Source organism: Agelaius phoeniceus, chromosome 5 (assembly GCF_051311805.1).
Source record: "Agelaius phoeniceus isolate bAgePho1 chromosome 5, bAgePho1.hap1, whole genome shotgun sequence".
Classification (NCBI taxonomy): domain Eukaryota; kingdom Metazoa; phylum Chordata; class Aves; order Passeriformes; family Icteridae; genus Agelaius; species Agelaius phoeniceus.
Genome location: NC_135269.1, coordinates 26,862,608 through 26,877,960, shown reverse-complemented (window position 1 = coordinate 26,877,960; position 15,353 = coordinate 26,862,608). Strand labels below are relative to the sequence as shown.

The 15,353-nt window shown below is 35.9% G+C and overlaps 1 protein-coding gene across 1 annotated transcript in view; it reads right to left on the bottom strand.

Moving 5' to 3' along the window:
* NUP205 (nucleoporin 205) overlaps positions 1-15,353 on the bottom strand; it is a 45,017-nt gene that overhangs the window by 17,478 nt on the left and 12,186 nt on the right. Inside the window, exons 10-24 of the mRNA XM_054631910.2 lie at positions 14,997-15,134; positions 13,805-13,955; positions 12,830-13,035; positions 11,236-11,418; positions 10,526-10,576; positions 9,658-9,867; positions 8,790-8,889; positions 7,153-7,290; positions 6,721-6,910; positions 5,934-6,054; positions 5,360-5,441; positions 4,760-4,924; positions 2,569-2,693; positions 1,691-1,805; positions 557-706 (exon numbers count right to left, since the gene is read on the bottom strand). Of these exons, the coding sequence (XP_054487885.2) occupies positions 557-706; positions 1,691-1,805; positions 2,569-2,693; positions 4,760-4,924; positions 5,360-5,441; positions 5,934-6,054; positions 6,721-6,910; positions 7,153-7,290; positions 8,790-8,889; positions 9,658-9,867; positions 10,526-10,576; positions 11,236-11,418; positions 12,830-13,035; positions 13,805-13,955; positions 14,997-15,134 (2,125 nt within the window). The remainder of the gene's footprint in view (positions 1-556; positions 707-1,690; positions 1,806-2,568; positions 2,694-4,759; positions 4,925-5,359; positions 5,442-5,933; positions 6,055-6,720; positions 6,911-7,152; positions 7,291-8,789; positions 8,890-9,657; positions 9,868-10,525; positions 10,577-11,235; positions 11,419-12,829; positions 13,036-13,804; positions 13,956-14,996; positions 15,135-15,353) is intronic.

The window sequence follows — 15,353 nt, the reverse complement described above, 5'->3', positions numbered from 1 at the left end:
AGGGAAAACACCATACTGCAGTGGCCTGTTAAAATATCTTCCAATATATTCTACCTTCTTCATGTAAAGAGTTTTATTGCCATGGTTTTATTTTTCTTAATTTACCTCTACCCTGTTCTAAACCTCTGAAATCTTGCCTTTTTCTTCAACATTGAATTTTACACTACATTGGGATGAAATATCACTTTTGTGATGTTATAATGTTAAAAGCAAAATTGATGTGTATCTACTATCCTCTGTGAGAGATTAACTGTTTACCATGGAAGACCCTCCACCTTCTCTATTTTGTAACAATTTTGAGTGGCAGGTCAAAATAAATTATTCCACAATTTAATTTTTTTTAATATTGCCACTCCTAGCTCATAAACAGTTTTTAATTTTTCCACCAGCAATGAACAAAACGATGCCCTGCTTTCTTTCACTTTGGAGTCTACAATCATCTTTCTTCCCATACCACAAATGAACTGCCACAAGCTTATGAAGAAAAGAATTCAAATGAAGTGTCTCATTCTCCATTTATTACAGCCTATTTAGCCTCACCATAAGTCCCTCTTACCCAGGTATGGTTTCACAGGCATGTCATCGAGCAGCAGATGCAGCAGCCTCTGCGTGTGGGAGCGCTGGCGGTTCAGGGACGTCACTCGCATTTCGATAGCTGCAGTCTTCATTAGCCAAGACATTTGGTTGAGTGTTGAAATCTCATGTTCTGGACAGGGATAAGGCAACAATTATAAAACAGCATAAATAATATTACTTACTCCAAGGAAAGCATTTTTAACTTGAGAAAGCTTTTAGAGGATGTCATTAGTTATTATTTGCTTACCAATTGTTTACAGGACAAAAAGAGAGATCTGACAAAAGCCAGTAAATGAACATGTGGTTGTTCTGAAAATAAACCATGTACATATATGCAATAAGCATATACACATACACAACCAAACTGGACACAACCAACTGTTAGAACAGTCATTGTGAAGAATGCAGTGCTTCATGAGCCAGTGGGGTCAGTTACAATTTCAGTGAAAATAACCAGGCATTTACCCACATGAACTGTAGCTTTAATCAAAATTGGTGAGACTGGAACACAGGTCTCCTAGAATCTTCCTATACTCATCTAATTTAAATTCCTAAGTTACATAAGAATCATCTAAAGCACTTTATACATGCTGGATACATGTACTTGAATGCTAAGTTTACTGTCATTGAACAAAAGACTGAGGGTCAAGCATCTGATAAAGCACATTTATTCAGTTTAAAACACCTGAGAAATCTTGATTTGAAATATAAAACATACCTACTAGCTTAAAAGTACTTTATTCAAAGAAAGGGGCAACACAGGTGGTTACAACCATCAGCCTTATAATCCCCTGGTTCTTTATAATACTCTTCAATTTTTTTTTTCTGTAGCGTGATCTAACAAAACTACAATGATAATTGCAATACAGATTAGGATGTCGTTCTGGAGACTTAGTGCACTCCAAAGCTAACATTCTTTTCCAAAAGTTCAGCACTAAAAATCTAAAAACTTCTTAAGTAGAGAGAGTTCAATTTTTGCAGAATTAAATGATTAGCAGAGCCTGTAATAAATTCAGTTTAATAATGCTACCTATGTTTCTTCTTTCACTCCTAAGGAGTCAAAAAATGCATTGAATTTTAAGCATGCACAATCTTATCATAGCATAAAAATTACCTTTGATAGAAAATGGCAAGTACTGCAGCTGAGTGAATAAGAAATCCTGACTGGTCCTCAGATATCTCATAGTTGGACCTGAAGTGTCAGAGCATGCACACAACTGATAGATCACCTGACAATCAAAAACAGTAGATATCCATGTATGGAATTTATTTGAAAACAAACCAACCACCAAATCAAAAGCATAATACTGTTCTACTGCTCAAACAATATTACCAGTATTTACAGTAAATTTTCCATCAGCTTTCTTCAAAGTTGAACATATTATTTGTAACAGATGTTGAATTATGATCTTAAAAGTACTAACAGCATGCGGGTGACCACAATGGCTGTTTGTTCACAACATGACAATAGATGAGCCTATTTGTTCAGCTCACTTAAAAATTAGTATTTTTCTGTCTGCATGTCCACCAAGAGAGGATATGTAATAAATTTTCCCTGCTTCTACAGAATTGCCTTTTGCTTTTAATAATGTTTAAAATCCTTTCTAGAGCCCATGGATTTTCAACATGATACAAGTGTGCAAGCATCAGCTACCTCACACATATGTCTAACTCAGCTGTTCCCCCCACCTGACACCCTCTCAGCCACACATATGTACATTCTCTATGGCTACAGAATAAAACAGAGAATTTCATTGGCTTAGTTGGAATTTTATGTTATTTGTTATCATACTACACTTCCAAAATTTAAAAAAAAAGATTTAAAGTTGGCATGTCGCAACGGACTTAGAGGCTGACCAAAAATATTTAGGTTAAGTTTTACTATTAAAATATTATTAGAGCCATAAATAATCTGTGTTCACCAACCAAGGAGTAGCCAATTTTATTTAGAGTCTACTTTTAGTATATGCCAACAGAAAATATGCTGAATACCTGGTAACAGAGTTCTGCAAGATGGGGAGATTCCCGAACTGCTGTAGGCCCACTCCTTGTTTCAGTACCCTTCTCCAGGATGTTCAAAATAGCATGAAGGCAAGTCCGTGGGCAACCCAAGACACCTGAAAAGAGAAAAATAACTTGACATTCTTGATCTTACTTTCCTCCATAGCCAGTATAGGTCAAGTACACAGAAATACAGAACCTAAATCGTTCAGATACCCTGTGCTACACTATACTGCTCCACAGAGCTGCAGCAAAATCTTCTGGGAAAGTTTTATCACCATTACTTAAAATCAAAGAATGAACCATGTTTCTGCAAAAGCCTAATGAAAACATTTATAGTTAGTCTGTAGGCTTTTGAGATGCTAGTGAATCAATTTGAATTCTTGTTTTACACTTTTAAACCAAGAGCCCTTTGACAATTTCAAAGAACAGCTTTAAAAAACTCCTGTCTTATTTTACAAATACAGCCATTATATGACTAATTCTCCTAAAGGCAGAACACTGCAACCATAGGGAATAGATTTTAATACTGAAGTCAAAATTCTGTCTTTTTGCATTCTTCCCTTAGCCAATTAAATCTTTAATCGACCCAAAAAGAGGTCCTGAAGCAGCAAAAGCATCAATAATCAGAGTTCTTACAGGGGAAATAATCTCTGTTTGAACATGTATAATTTATGCTTTAACAGGAAATTAGTATCTTGAGGTAAATGTCTTACAGTCATTATTTCTTCCCATTATTAACAAGAAAACTGAAAGATGTGGGCAAGGTCTCTCACACCCTTGAGACAGATTTCCTCATCACTGACCTAACATATGATAGATTCCCTGTAAAATTGTGTGGGTGCAGATTATTTACCTGTATTATGTAACTACAGATATTTCACAATATCTGAAGAAATAAAACTCAGGTCCTATCTATATTTCGTTTAGAACTATGAAGAACTAAAAACTGCTGGTCCATAGCATCCAATACAAACCTGAAGATAATGAGAAATATTTTTCTCAAAAAAAACAAAAATCAAATTATTGAATGTTGTTCAAACTTGTTTATATAAAACATCCTTGAAAACAGTTGAGAAATGACCTTTTATTTCAGACTGGAAGGGACACCATGACATCTCAACACCAAACTACTCTTAGCTATGATATCAAACCATTGTTCTTGGCTTTAGACAGTTGGGTCTTGAAAACCTCCAAACATGAAGACTGCATGACCTCTACAGCCAACCTGCTTCATTGTCTTCTGGTGACAAAATTTCTAATATATCCAAATTGAGCCTCTCTTGTTTCATTTCATGCCTACTGCCTCTCATCTTCCTGCCACACTCCTCTGAAAAGTCTGGGGTTTTATCCTGTCATTTATGTCTTTGCAGGTGTTCAAAGATTTCTATTAGGTTCTCTCAAAGTCTTTCTCTTTTCCAGACTTCCCTCAGCTGCTCCGCACAGGCTCAGTAACCCAGCTCCCTCATCATCCCTGCTGGACTTGTCCAGTCTGTTTTGTAAAATACCAATTAGAAACTGAGGAGGCAAACAAGACACAAAGTAACACACTATTACTCTCACCAGTTCAACTTGAAAGCAGCAGGAGTGATCTTTCTGAAGTTTGCACTGTCATATATATATAATTAATATATTTATATATTCCTAGCACTAGAATGAAATCCCACATTGTCCTAAAAGGTTTTCTTCTAAAACATTAAAAAACTAAACTGGTTTTCTTTCCTATAAAAAATTTTAAACAGGAGCTTGAGGAAGGACAGAACAATAGCCAAGAAGTAGAACCAGTTAAAAGCAACAATCTCTTTTGTAGGTTCACATGTTGTCATATGTAGGTACAACTTGGATCATCAAATCAACTTCTTTCTACTAGGGACACAGCTACGCTGTATTAAATAATAAATACATCAATGTTTCCCTTCTAAATTATCATTTTCCCCCACAATTCTAATTTCAAGTCTGTTCCAAAATACAACTTAAACAAAGACTCAAATCCTAAAGTTTTTAAATGCTGCATTTGAGTATTAATACATCTTTTCATGTAGCTTTTGAGGACTTGTTCACAGCCTGTTGTTTTATTCTTTAATTGAAGAGGAACTGCTTTTCCCCATGAATTTCCCAATAAATATTCTCAGTGTTGTTAGCAGAACTGATTAAATGACAGCTCAATCTCTCCTCTTCATACCTGGATCTTGCAAATTTGTGGTGCTGACAGGTTTCTTTAGTTCAAATCCCAAGAGATACAGAGCTAGGCTGGGAGGACTGCACTCAAGAGAGGTGATAAGGAGATTCAGAATATGGATCCTGGTTTCATGATGGATTTGTGCCCGCTTCTTCTCCGGCTCCAGTTCTTGATTAGAAAAAGAAAAGAAAAAGGAGAAAAAGCAGATATAGTGACTAATGAAGTAAAAAATCCATCTAATAGAATAATCTTCAGTGTCTTCAAGTTAAATACAAGAATGTTGAGGGATGGACTTATATTACTGCAAAGAGATACAAGAACAAAATTGCAAATTACTGTTAATACAGCTGTAAATAGTATATCCAAAGCAATGTTAAATACTTGTCTTCTGAAAATAGACTCAATTTGGAGCTGGCTCACCATACTGTGGACATACTTTAACAAAACACAGGCACTTTTCATTCTGTTAAAGGTCCAATTCCACAGAAAACAGAGGAAGATTGTTGTTTCCTGACTTAAGAACATTTTTTAACACTTCTTTCATTAACTTTATTCCATGCAAAAGACAACTATTTAAGCCATTTTAAGAAGCCTTTTACATACCTTCATCTGGATTAATTAATTCTTCTGCATCTTCATTGTCTAAACATTCCACAAATCCAGCCATCAGCTTCTGGCTAACACTCTGTATTCAACAATGGAAGGATGGAAATGAAGACAATTTTAAGAGTACTAAACCAAATACTTTTCATCATTCCCTTCATGTAAGTTGATAGAACTTTTAGACAAAAATTATATAATCTACTTAATAAGCAAGAATTAAAGAGTCACAGCTGTTCTAAGAACAGGTCAGCAATTAGCCAGTGAACAGGAAAAAAAAAATCTACTGTTGTTACATATGCTAAATTATTCTCACAGATTGATGACTATAAAGTCACAAAAAGATCTCCCTATCTCAAAGAATATTGCCCTTTTTCTTCTTGAAAACAATCATGATTTTGTTTTGTTCAATTAATTAAGTAATTGTTTTTCCAATGCCACAGTAAAAGATGTTTTATATGTGGGTAGATATAAAACAAAATATAGTTTTAATGTAGTTTCCTTTAAAGAAACATTATGAAGCCCTAGTATTTCTCCACCAGTTTCTCTTCCCAGATTCAAAGAAACAGATACTTACCTGATCATGTGTGAAATCACCAACTAGTTTTATCTGGATGTTGGAATTATCAGAAATACAGCACAAAATCTTGGCACTTTCAAAAGCTAGTTCAGGATTGCTGTTTCCATGGTAAAGATACCTTCAAAGACACAAGATTATGACAACGAAATTGTTGAGAATTTAACTTTTTAAAGATGGATAAGAAATTAAACAACATTTAAAAATGAAACATTTACAAATCAAATTACATGAGATAACATTAAAGCTTCTAACAAAATTTCACTCTGCATGAAACAATGAATGTTCCTCCATTGGGAGAGATTAGTAGGCTGAGTAGGGATAATAACCTTTCCTGGAATTTTTATCATTCTTTTTATCCAATATCTACATTAAACACTGCTGCAGAAGTTGAAACAACTGCTTGTAGGCATTTAATACAGTAAATAATGGGCAATACTGTAAAACGTGGCCAACAACCAAATTCACTGAACTTTCCCACTCTGTGACAACCAAAGTCTGGGGCAAAATGAAATTATATGCAAGGGAATCATTGAACATAAGGTAGACAGGAAGAAATCATGAGGGGAGGGAAATTCAGAAAGAAGAACTATAAATACAGATCCCAGTCTTGCACTAGACAATCACAGATCATACCACCTGTGAAGACATCTCCTGTCCCTCCAAAAAAATTCATGAGATGCTCTGTGTGAAGAGGAGCATTGGCTAGTGAAACCAATGAAAGGATTCAGGATCCAAACACTTCTGTGCCTCCAAAACTCCTCCCTTCAGAGTACTTTGCACATACCTAGCAATATTCACCACGTGATCAGCCTTTTTAGTGCGAGGATTGATTCCTTGAAGCAGCTGCTCCAGTGGTGTGACAATAAGGGAAAGGTGGCTCTCCCGCAACAGATCCATAAAAATGTTCTCCTTCTGTAGGGTTAAGTTTAGAAGTGCAAGGCAATACTGTACAGCTTTCTCTAAATGCTTCTTCCCTGCAGTGCACAAAGAACATGAGAAATACAGAGGAGAAGCTAAATAGACTACATTCAAAAATGTCATTCATCAAGCCTTGCACCAAGAAAAAAAACCCGTCAGTTGTTTACCAGTAGGAAAACTTCCCCAAAATACAATTTTTATATACAAGAGATACAAGTTACAGATAAGCAATGCTAGCTTTAAATCCTACTTACTATACATTTTAACTTCACATTAAAAATGAATTCTAGGCACATACCAGGAAACGGAGCGTAAGTATCAAGCTGCTTAACCCCTTCTTCTAGCAAACTAAGGCAAAGTTCCAGCATTGGGGACTCATTCAACAGATGATACATCAAATTGAATCCAGGTGGTTTATATGCTATTATTTCTTCTCCTAAAGACAGAAAGAGTAAAAAAATATATAACCTCTAAAAAAAACCCCTTCTATTACTCAAGTTAGCCTAAGCTACAAAACATAACAGCCCCCATAGGTCTAAGCAACATCCTTTGTACAAAGTCTTGAGAGATTTTCTTTATACAGAAGCCATTGAGGAACTTTTAAAAGTTTGGGAATAGTTGTAAGGGCAATTACCATTACTTTCCAGTATCCAATATCACAATTTCAAATTTAAACCCAAAAAAGATCTTACCAAAAAGAAACTGGAAAAAGTTTATGTCCCCCCCCTAAAACTGCACGAAGACCCTGAATGAGGGAAAAAGTAGTTCCAGAAGTCAAAGAGAATGTCCACCAAAAATTCCTATGACTGTTGAAATAATGTATGCAAAAACAAAACTACTAGCCTAAAATTCAAAGACCTTCGTGATATGAAATAAAAGAAGACTAATGCTTCCAGTTTGCCTAGGCTCTTCATAAACTGTGGTATATAAAAGCAGGAAAAGAGTAGAAATCTTTTTTAACACACAAGTGAGAACAAGGGTACAAGGGTTACTTTTGGCACCAGCTTTAAAAATGCCCTTCTTCCATTCATTCTGTGTGTGCAACTCCACCACACACTAACAGAGAAGACATGCCACTGTGGAGCCACACACTGAATCTGTTCAAAAAATGCACCTACTCAAACCTAGATTAACCCACTTCTCCAATGCATCATGGAACCCACAAAAATCATACAAGTTGAAGGATTAGCTGAGGACAGGAACAAGCTAACAAGTTTTCTGAGCTAGGTATGCTGCCAAGTACTCTTTGTCCAAGTATGAGGCACACAGGTCTTCCAACTCTAAAGCTGTTTTCAATTAAAAAGTGGTTCTCACAGCACTGCTACAAGAAAATCCACAAGCATCACAATGGAATTCACTATAAGAAACTTTGTTTCAAGAAAAAAAAATCTGGAGTCCAAATAAACCCTAGATTTCCTATAATGAGGCAAGTATAATCTACTTTAGCCTTTTAAAGAACAGTTGCTCAGAATCAAATGACTTCAGGTCACAATTCCACCATTACTCTCTGCTTTCAATAACTCATGTATTAATAATATTAATAGTAATGGTTATCTCAAATACAATGCTGCTTTTAAATTAACCCTACAAATAGTGGTGATTTAGATAGAGACCAAACAAGTCCAGAGGAACAAGCCAGAACTGAGGTGTTGTTCAAGTGTCAAATGTTGCTCTTCAGCCAAGTCAGAAACGAAAGAGACAGAAGTTATTCTCCTAGCAGAGACAGAGAAGTAGAAAATAGTGTACATGAGGACCTACTGAGTCAGCAACGCAGATCTCAATACTACGTGGAAATTTTTAACATCTTCCTATTTTAAAGTCTTGGCCTAGCTTTCCACCAGCTTATTTGCAATATTAAACAAGACCCCAAGACAGAGGCAACAGAGCAACACAAGCTACAATTCTGTTTGTCAGTGAACAAATGAACAAGCTAACCTTGTAACTCCACATATTGGTCCACAAAGTCTTCAAGTTGAGGCTCGTAGTCCCGCAATAATTTGTAAAACACTTCCAGAACTACCTCAGCTACTTCCCACTGCAGACAATGAGAAAACAAATAATACACAGATTAAGACTGTGTAACAAAGCCAAGATCACGAAGAACACAACACACACTGCAATGATGTACTGGATCAGAACTATGGCTAGCATTTCAAAATTATATAGTCATGCCAACAACACTATACTTCATTGTGTCAAATAATTTGAAAGCCCAAGCTTTCTTTCTGAAGTGAAAGGGGAACACTGAAACAGATTTATTACCTGCTTTATGCTCTATTATACAATATACATATTAGGATATTGTATTATTGGATTTATTGCTTATTAGGTTAAGTTTAAAAAAATAGTTTTAATTAGGTATACAGCTAAGAATAGATTAAGAATAGCCAGCTTCCAGGATACAGTTTATCACATGCCTCCATCCAGAAGTATTTTATCCAGAACCAAAGCCAAATTCCTTGGTTCAGCAAGTCAGAATTATTTTGTGATATAACATTGAGAAAAGGACAAATGTGACTTGTAGGTTTGGGCATGTCATGTTCAGAAATCATTAGCCATATAGTAGACTTGCAGAATCCTGCATAGCAAATTGAAATTTAGCAATACAAACTTCTTTTTTAAAAGATACTTTATACAGGCTCCTTTGAAGTATATCCTCATCCGTGAGTTGAAATATCACCTGCTTACAGAATCAAAACACTATCAAGTGCTCTAGGTTACTTTTGCACAGCTTTCTCAAACAGATCTAAGCCACATCAACAACTATATCCTAAGGAAAAAAATATTTTCAACCAAAACTTACTTTTTCAGCAGCTTTCCGGTAAGCTCTGGTGCGGAATCGGAGAAACACAGAATCCCTGAGGAACTGGAGGTAGGGATCAAAGCCTGGAGGGCGCAGGCCTGCTCCCAGGTTAGCTGGGAATGAACTCTCCACTAGTGTGCTGATGAGTCGACAGAAGGCGCGGGTTAAAGGATATTCCTCATAGCGGGACTCAATCTCATTCAATTCAACCTTCCCAGGAGGACAGCAAAAACAGGAGGAGACAAATCACAAATTTTGAGGGAGGAGGAAACATGTGAGAAATAATATAATTTATAATAATAAATTATAATAATATAATTTATATAATACTATAAATATTATATATTATAATATAAATAATATCATGTGGATTACTTCACAGTAAATCAATTTAGCAGCATTTCTGTCTACAGTACAACACAAACAGACCAAAAGCAGCAAAGCATCAATACTGTTATTTCAGTTCAGCAACACATATTCATTCCTTTCTGAGCTACTTGAAGATAACCCTCAACATTTACCTACTTTGTTTTTATTTACCACTGTTGTTAGACACAAAGAGAGCTACACCAAGATGTAACAAAAGTGAGTCCAATTTAGGAAAAAGTTAGTAAGAAGTGCTCATGAGGAATTTGATGGGTTTAGATGCTGTTCTGTTACTAGTATGAAGCTGAACTAGATGCAAAAATGGATAAAATTTTCCAGAAATTACAAGCAGGCTTGAAAGTAAATTACAAAGCAGTGAAACAACAGCGTCTATTAGAAAAGTTTCCCACGGACACATGAAGGAGAGGCAGCCTCTGCAAGTGCTTCCCAAATGCATATGCAGATGATCAGAGAGGCTGTCAAAGTACAGAGACTTTCTTACCTCAATACCAATTGCTTGTCTCTGGCCTGGACTTCTCACAGTTTGTAATATCTTCAAAACAGAAAGAGAAATGAAAACAGACCAACACATTTAACATAATCAAAGTGCATCTCCACAATATTTATCAGGAGTAAAAAAAAAAAAAGAGACTCATCACGTTTTAGATCTAAGAAGAGGTTTTCTAAATCCTTTTAAAGGATAAAAAGCCAAGATTTTTCTGTCTGAGAGGCTGAATTATGTTTGACACTTGTATGCTTCCAGCTTTATGTTCTCCAAGATCTGCATCACGTTTTCAGATTAATGATTTTTATCTTATATTGAGTAGGGGGGAAAGATATTTCCTTCATTATCTCTTACAATAGTATACTTTAAGAAATACCATAAATTAGGAAGCAAAGGTGGTGAGATGTCATTATTGTCAGGATCTCTTATTAGCAACTAAAAATAAGGCAGCAATTACAGTTCAAACAGGACTGTTAGGAAATTAGTACTGATGTAAAATAAGCACAGCCAATGACATCTCTGAGGTGATACTGTCATTTTCAAAATAATTTCAAAGCATTAACGCTTTGACCCCATTAACTGTGAAAAAAAATATATTCAACAATGGCAAAAAGCAAATTTAGGAGGAAATGCAATACTATTTCAAATACTGGCAATTTCAACAAACTCGGATGCTACAGTTCTAAGCACGGAAAATCCTAAGATACCTGTGTGTATTCCAGGGATTGCCAGAGTGAAGCAGCTATTTCAGGAGATCTTCCAAAAGCAGTAAGGGTTTCTAATAGCTCTGCTTTCAAAATAGGAGGAATGCTGCACTGCAGAAGTCCCAGGATGACCACTACTGGTGTCCACTGAGGGTGCTCACAAAGAGCCAAGCGAGCATTCTCACTCTACAGAGGAAACAGAAAACAGAACTGCACATTATTACTTTGAAAGCTTTTCATGTCTTACAATCTCTAATTCACGGTTCAGCACGAAAGACTGCTTTGTACTCAAAAGTACACAAGATATCAAAAGAATAGTAGACAATTCCAAAGCCAACCATTTTAATTAAACAAAAAGCTGAGTATAAAGACTTACAAGTACTAAAATTGTGCCTATCCACACAGAAAAATTATTTGGATAATACAAGCTTCTTATAACAATCTGCTTTTTTTAGTAGACAACCATTCATGGAATTAGTCTTTAAGTACTGACACTCCAGCAGCTTCTTCAACCATGGGTAGAGGGACTTTTATTCATTTTTCTATTACAAACATTCTATATACTCCTATCTCTATATATTTGTATGAACTCACACTTCATTTGGATGTTTTCTAAGAACTTGTATCAATTTGTTTTAGTCTAAGAACAGGATCATCACTCACATAAACTCACTACAGACTCTAGGATGAACCACTGGATAAGATCAAGCCTCTAGCCTCATCAAAGGGTAATTCCCTGCACCCTTAGAACAAATTTATCTTCATCCCAGATTATGATTTAATGATGACACGAAATATTACTTTTAAGAGTTCCCTTTATCCATGCATATCCAACACTGACATTACAGCTCGAACAGGATCACCCCACTACCATTACCACCAAAGACAATTTTTTAAAATTGTATTTAGTTTCACTGATCTGTCTTGTGTTTGAGTCAGCAAAACCAAGGCTATCTCCCTATATCACAAAAATTTTAGGCTGCAAAATCTGGTGGGTACTTAAGAGCAGAATTATACACTATTCAGAATTACACAGACAATTCACAACACAAAATTATGCACTGCAATTTTATTCTCCTGGAATTCTCTTCCAGTCAATTCATTCAAATAATTTTACACCCATGGTTTGGGGACATTTTAAATCATAACCCTAGAGGCAACTTTCACAGCTGATCATATTCCTAGCCAAATTTATACCACTTCCTTTTGAATTCAACTATTGCTTTTTCAAACTCATAAATAAAGGCAAAGAACTTTCCTACTCCACAGTGATTTATTGTGAATATACCTCACTTCTGAAAGACATTACCAGCTCCATTACCAGCACGAGAGTCAAGTAAGCAAGAAAATCAGCAATACCAAGAACACAGGAAAAGGAATCATCTCTTTCTGCTTCACCTACACCTTCAGTGTTTGGTCATTACAGTTACTCCTGATGCTTCCCATGCTTATGGAGTTCACTAATAAAATGACAACTGCTAGATAAATTTTCCTTACATACTTTTTTTGGTCAAGGAGAACTTCAGAGCTGAATGATGAAGATTTGCAAGGAAAAAAAAAAGTTTTAACAAAGAAAAGCAAATAAAATGTTACTTACCCAATTGACTATAACAGTGGTCAGCTGTAAAAATGCAATTAATCCATCCTGTTCTTTCTGTGTGATGCCTCGGAGAGGCAGGTGACGGTACTGGACACTGTCTGCACTTGGCAAGTCTTTCCTTAAGTGCTCATGATAAAGCATCAAGGAGTGGAAGAAATGCTCCCAGGAGACAGGACTGCCACCTGCTCCTTGGATGTTTTCCGCTAGAAAAATGACAAACAGGTGACGAGATTTTCTTTCTACTCTTTCACAGAGTGAAAAGCAGGATGGCTAAAACTAAAAGTTTCTTATCTAAAGAAAAAAGTAAAGTTGAAAGGAAAGTTATTGTATCCAAAATTAATCATTTATGTTTGGGGACTTTTGTTTGTTTATGGGTTTTTTTTGAGACAGAAAGGTGCTAATATAAAGAACTAGTATAAATAAGTTTTCTGTTTTATGAATTGGAATCTTTTGCAGCATTTTTTCTATTTTCAAAGGAGGGGGTTTTTTTATAATTTGACCAATACAAAATGAATGTAAAACACAGGACTGACTAGCATCTCCTACTTTGAGAAAGTGCTATTGTATTAAATGAATCAAAAAATTCTAACTGAACAAAGCGCTTCTGAACAAAGTTAGCTCAGGAGAGTTACATTGTGTATTTTGTAAATACAGCTAGCTTTAAGACATTACTTATTTTTTGTTTTATAATAAGCAACACTGACATTCTGCATTCCTTATGGTGCTAAGACATGGATTTTTTTTTTTAAGTATTATTTTGCTAGGTGAATTGCTCACATGGTGCTCAGACATCTAACTACCTCATCTGGCAGGTTTTATTTCAGATTACAGTTTCAAGTAAAGACTTCCAGTTTCACCTTCGTACTACTAATGAAATGTTAAAAGTATGAGGCCACAATTCATCTCAAATGAGTCTTCGCACTTTTGGAAAGTAAAGGAGTTGAGAAAGAGCTGAAGTGTCACTTCTCTTACCATGACTACTGCCATTGACTTTTAGCAAACTAAAGCAGTAATGAGCACACTGAGGCCCACTAGCCAGTCCCCGCAGCATTTTCAAGTATGGGATGTAAATTGTGGAAGGAAGTAGATCTCCCATTTGCCTAACAAACTTTGACAAGACAACCTAGAACAAATAAAGATCAGTGTTTAAAAAAAAAAAGGAAAAGCTGAGTATTATAGGAAAACATTAAGAAGTAAAAGTCAGAAAACAAATTCTAATGTAATGAGGGCAGGGTGGACAAGTTCCTTTGTAGACTGGCCTATTCAGTCAGACATGTTTGAAAGAGGAACTAAACAAAATAACTCATGTGACTGCACAATATACTAACTCTGCAATTCAGTATTTCTAGTGATAAAATTTACTTCAGCTCCCAAATGTTCCGCAGGAGTATTTTTAGCACATCTCACAGTGCAAGTAAAGAATTCAGTGTGCTTGTCATATACCTGAACAGTGACTCACACACACAGTGATTCCTTTCAGGGACATTAGGCTTGCTTGCACCTGGTCCTAATTTAAGTTGCCAGTATTCTGGGTGGGTCTCGGGATGTGTCTGATTTTTTTTGGTTTTTTTTTTTTGGCTAGGTTTTGCCTAGCACTGCACAGTCCTTCAAAAAGCATTTAGGGCTGACAGAACCCAAGGTACCCAAGGTGTCTACTTTATCTGCTTAGATTGTGTCTTCATTCTAATTTAAGTTCTGTCTCTTATGGACTATAATTTTAGGACTTTAAATAATTAAAATAGTCTTAGGACTTTTTACCCCTAAAATACTATCAACTGCAGTTAATAAAGTTTTGGTTTGTTTATTGTTAAGGAATCTAATTTCTCAGTTAAATGAAAAAGGCATGCAGAAGTCATCAGACAAAAAACACAAGAGAACTATCAGAATCCATTCAGCAACTGGAACAAATCAAACCTAAACAACATTTTCAAAGAGGTTTGTTAGTACTCTTTCTTGCTTAGTTTATTGACAACTGTGAATGGCTGGCAGAAGCAACAACCATGCCACGCAGAGCAGGACACATGCAACTTGGTCACTGAAAAAAGGTAAGGTCTTCTTAGAGCTTATCTGTAATAAGGTTACCAAAAAGAAAATTTGTTGCTTGAGGGTTTTTTGTTACTTTGGTTTTAAGTTACTGGTAATTACTCAAGAAAATCGAGATAACCTGGCGCTGAGGGGGTCGCTGGTGAGCTACTCCAAGGTAGGAGCCCATGATGGTGGAGGTCTGCAGGGGCTCTGATGGACACCAGTACTCGTGGGCAAGCTCCAGATTAAAGGGGTCCTTCCTGTACAACTCAGCAATCTGTCAGAAAAAAGAAGATGCAAGAAAAGTAACAACTCCAGGAAGAAAAAAAACAATTACTTCAAAAATAAGCACTGCTTCTAGATTAGCTAAAAAAATCTGAGAGGCAAAGCATCACAGGGCTGGTGTTCCAGTTCTTAAAACTTTCTGAAAATCACAGCCTCTAAATAACAGAACTGGAACTAGTGACAGCCAGCAAAATTCGAAATGTAGCTATCA